The 2,189-nt window shown below is 58.3% G+C and overlaps 1 protein-coding gene across 1 annotated transcript in view; it reads left to right on the top strand.

Moving 5' to 3' along the window:
* The window catches only part of LOC104272896 (NUAK family SNF1-like kinase 2), a gene marked incomplete at its 5' end in the record, with an annotated part of 5,212 nt that extends 4,681 nt beyond the window's left edge, over positions 1 to 531 (top strand). Inside the window, 1 exon segment of the mRNA XM_009868010.1 lies at positions 1 to 531. Coding sequence (XP_009866312.1) covers positions 1 to 531 — 531 coding nt within the window.
* Positions 532 to 2,189: the final 1,658 nt, after the last annotated feature.

Genomic DNA, 2,189 nt, shown 5'->3' with positions numbered 1-2,189 from the left:
TGGTATCACTCGGCCCTGGAGTGCTGAGAGTCCGGGGATGTTCTGGACGCGGGGAGCTTGGACCTCGATGGGAACGTGTTTGCTGACAGCCCCTTGCCGGAGCAGGTCCCCCAGGGTCTCCTGGCTCGCCGGAAAGGCATCCTCAAGCACAACGGCAAGTACTCCTCTAGCAGCCCCGAGCCAGAGAGTCCACCTGGGCAGGTTTTTGGGGCCTTTGGCGAGGTACCCCTGCCCCAGGCACCTCGCACCCGCCCGTCCAGCGCCGTGAGCGAGGACAGCATCCTCTCCACGGAGTCCTTCGACCAGCTCGACCTGCCCGCCCGTGTCCCCCACGGTGGCGGGGGCATGCGGGGCTGTGTCTCTGCCGACAGCCTCCTCCGGCTGGGAGAGGAGGGGGGGCGCAGGCTGCGCCGCTGGACTGTGACCCATTGCCGGAGCCCCCTGGGAGAGAGCAGCTTATCCCTGGCGGGCTGTGACAATGTCACCGAGGTGTACCGTCGTGCCGTGGCTGTCGGCGTGAAGTTGAGCTGAGGGCACCTCTTGGCAGGGCTCCTCGCAGAGGGGTGTCTGCTGGGGAGGGGTCCAAGCCCTCCCTTGCCCCGGGGCTGCTGGTGCTGCTGAGCCACGTCTCAACGTATTTATTTCTACAGCCTCGTGCCTCTCAGGGAGGAGCACAGGTACAAGCAGGGATGGAGCTGCGGTGGCTGTGGGGCGTTGGCGGGGGGATGCCCCTGAGCCAGGACATTAAATGGACAGAAGCCTCGAGCGATCCAGCTCCTGGCCCTGTGGAGGGGGTGGGGGTCTCAAAGGCTCCTCGCTGCTGTCCTCCCTTTGCAAACAGGCTCATCTCATCCAGGGGGAAAAACAAGGGGTTGTTTTGTTTTTTTTTTCTCTTTGCACTGTTTTTTGGCTGCACAAGGTAGCAGATGGGGCAGGGGATATACCTCAAACGAGCTGGAGATGGAGCAGAGTGCTGGCGAGGGGCTGAAAGGTGCTGCCCTGGCTGCTGCCTGCAGGCTGGGCTCTCGGGACGTGCTGGCAACAGCGTCCGAACCCCCCAGGCCCTGGCTCTTCCCTCTCCTGCGCTGAGAAACCCAACTGGATCTTGTTGAAACCCCAGTCTGAGAACATGCTCTGATGCCAACGTTAGTTTTTGTTTTTGTTTTTTTTTAATGCTGAAAAGAGGAGGTAAAAAAAAGTGCCTTCAGTGAGGCACCACTTCTTTATTTATTGGCTGTGTCCAACTCGATGTAAAACTTCAGCAGCATGGGATGTGTCTGGCTCCATCGCAGCCTCCCAGATGTCTTTTGGGGAAGGGGGATGGAGGTGTCTGTCCCGTTGTCTCACGTGCTGCACGTCGAAGCTCCGTTGCACTATTGCCGCGTGTTCGCTGGCCCTTTCCCTTCTCCGGGGTGTGTGTGTTTTCCCCCCTCCTTCCTATAAAATAGTCTTGAGAAAACCATTAAATTAAAAGCAAATGGTAGATCTGAGTCGTTATCTTGATTACTCTGCCACTGGAGCTCAGCTGGGGGGTTGCAGAGAGGGGTGACGGGATGCTGCTGCCTTGAGCTGTGACTTGGCATATCCTGTAGGTGGGGGCTCAGCAGCCCCCCTGGGAGATTTTAAGACTGAGCAGCTACTGCTGCGTGACCCAGCGAGGTGAGGCTGGCTGAAAGCAGGACCTGCTGTGGGGGTACCGCGACTGGTGCAGCGATGCTGCTGGTGCTCTGCCTCTGACCCAGAGGGCAACAAAAATGCAGAGCTCAAAGTTTGGAGAAAACTGCGATGGAGGAGGATGGACCCTTTGTCCCCTCCTTGGTCAGCCCTGCTATCCCAGTTCTGCTCTCAAACCTCTTTTGTGATACTGGTGGTGTGTAGATTTGTGAAGTATCTGCAAGTCTTGGGGGCAAGAGGAGATCTGCCATGTCCTCTTGCTGCCTGCAGGTGCTCCTGCCAGAGGGAGGATGGAGCAAGGCTGAGCCCCAGCAGCCAGAGCTCAGCTGTGGCACATAACTGCAGGGCTGTCTCCTCTCTGGCACTTTCCCCCACCTTCCTTTATCCCCTTCTGCTGCGGCATTGGAACCAATTTTATTGCTCTATAAAGTGATGCAAACTATTTCCCGCTCCTGGTTGGGTTAATGAGAGGCGTTTCAGGTCCCCTCTGCCCCACTGCGGGCACAGGGCTGCCT

The sequence above is a fragment of the Apaloderma vittatum genome, unplaced genomic scaffold (assembly GCF_000703405.1).
Source record: "Apaloderma vittatum isolate BGI_N311 unplaced genomic scaffold, ASM70340v1 scaffold24954, whole genome shotgun sequence".
In the NCBI taxonomy this organism is placed as follows: domain Eukaryota; kingdom Metazoa; phylum Chordata; class Aves; order Trogoniformes; family Trogonidae; genus Apaloderma; species Apaloderma vittatum.
Note: the sequence above shows the minus strand (reverse complement) of the source record. Positions and strands in the feature narration are given on the sequence as shown.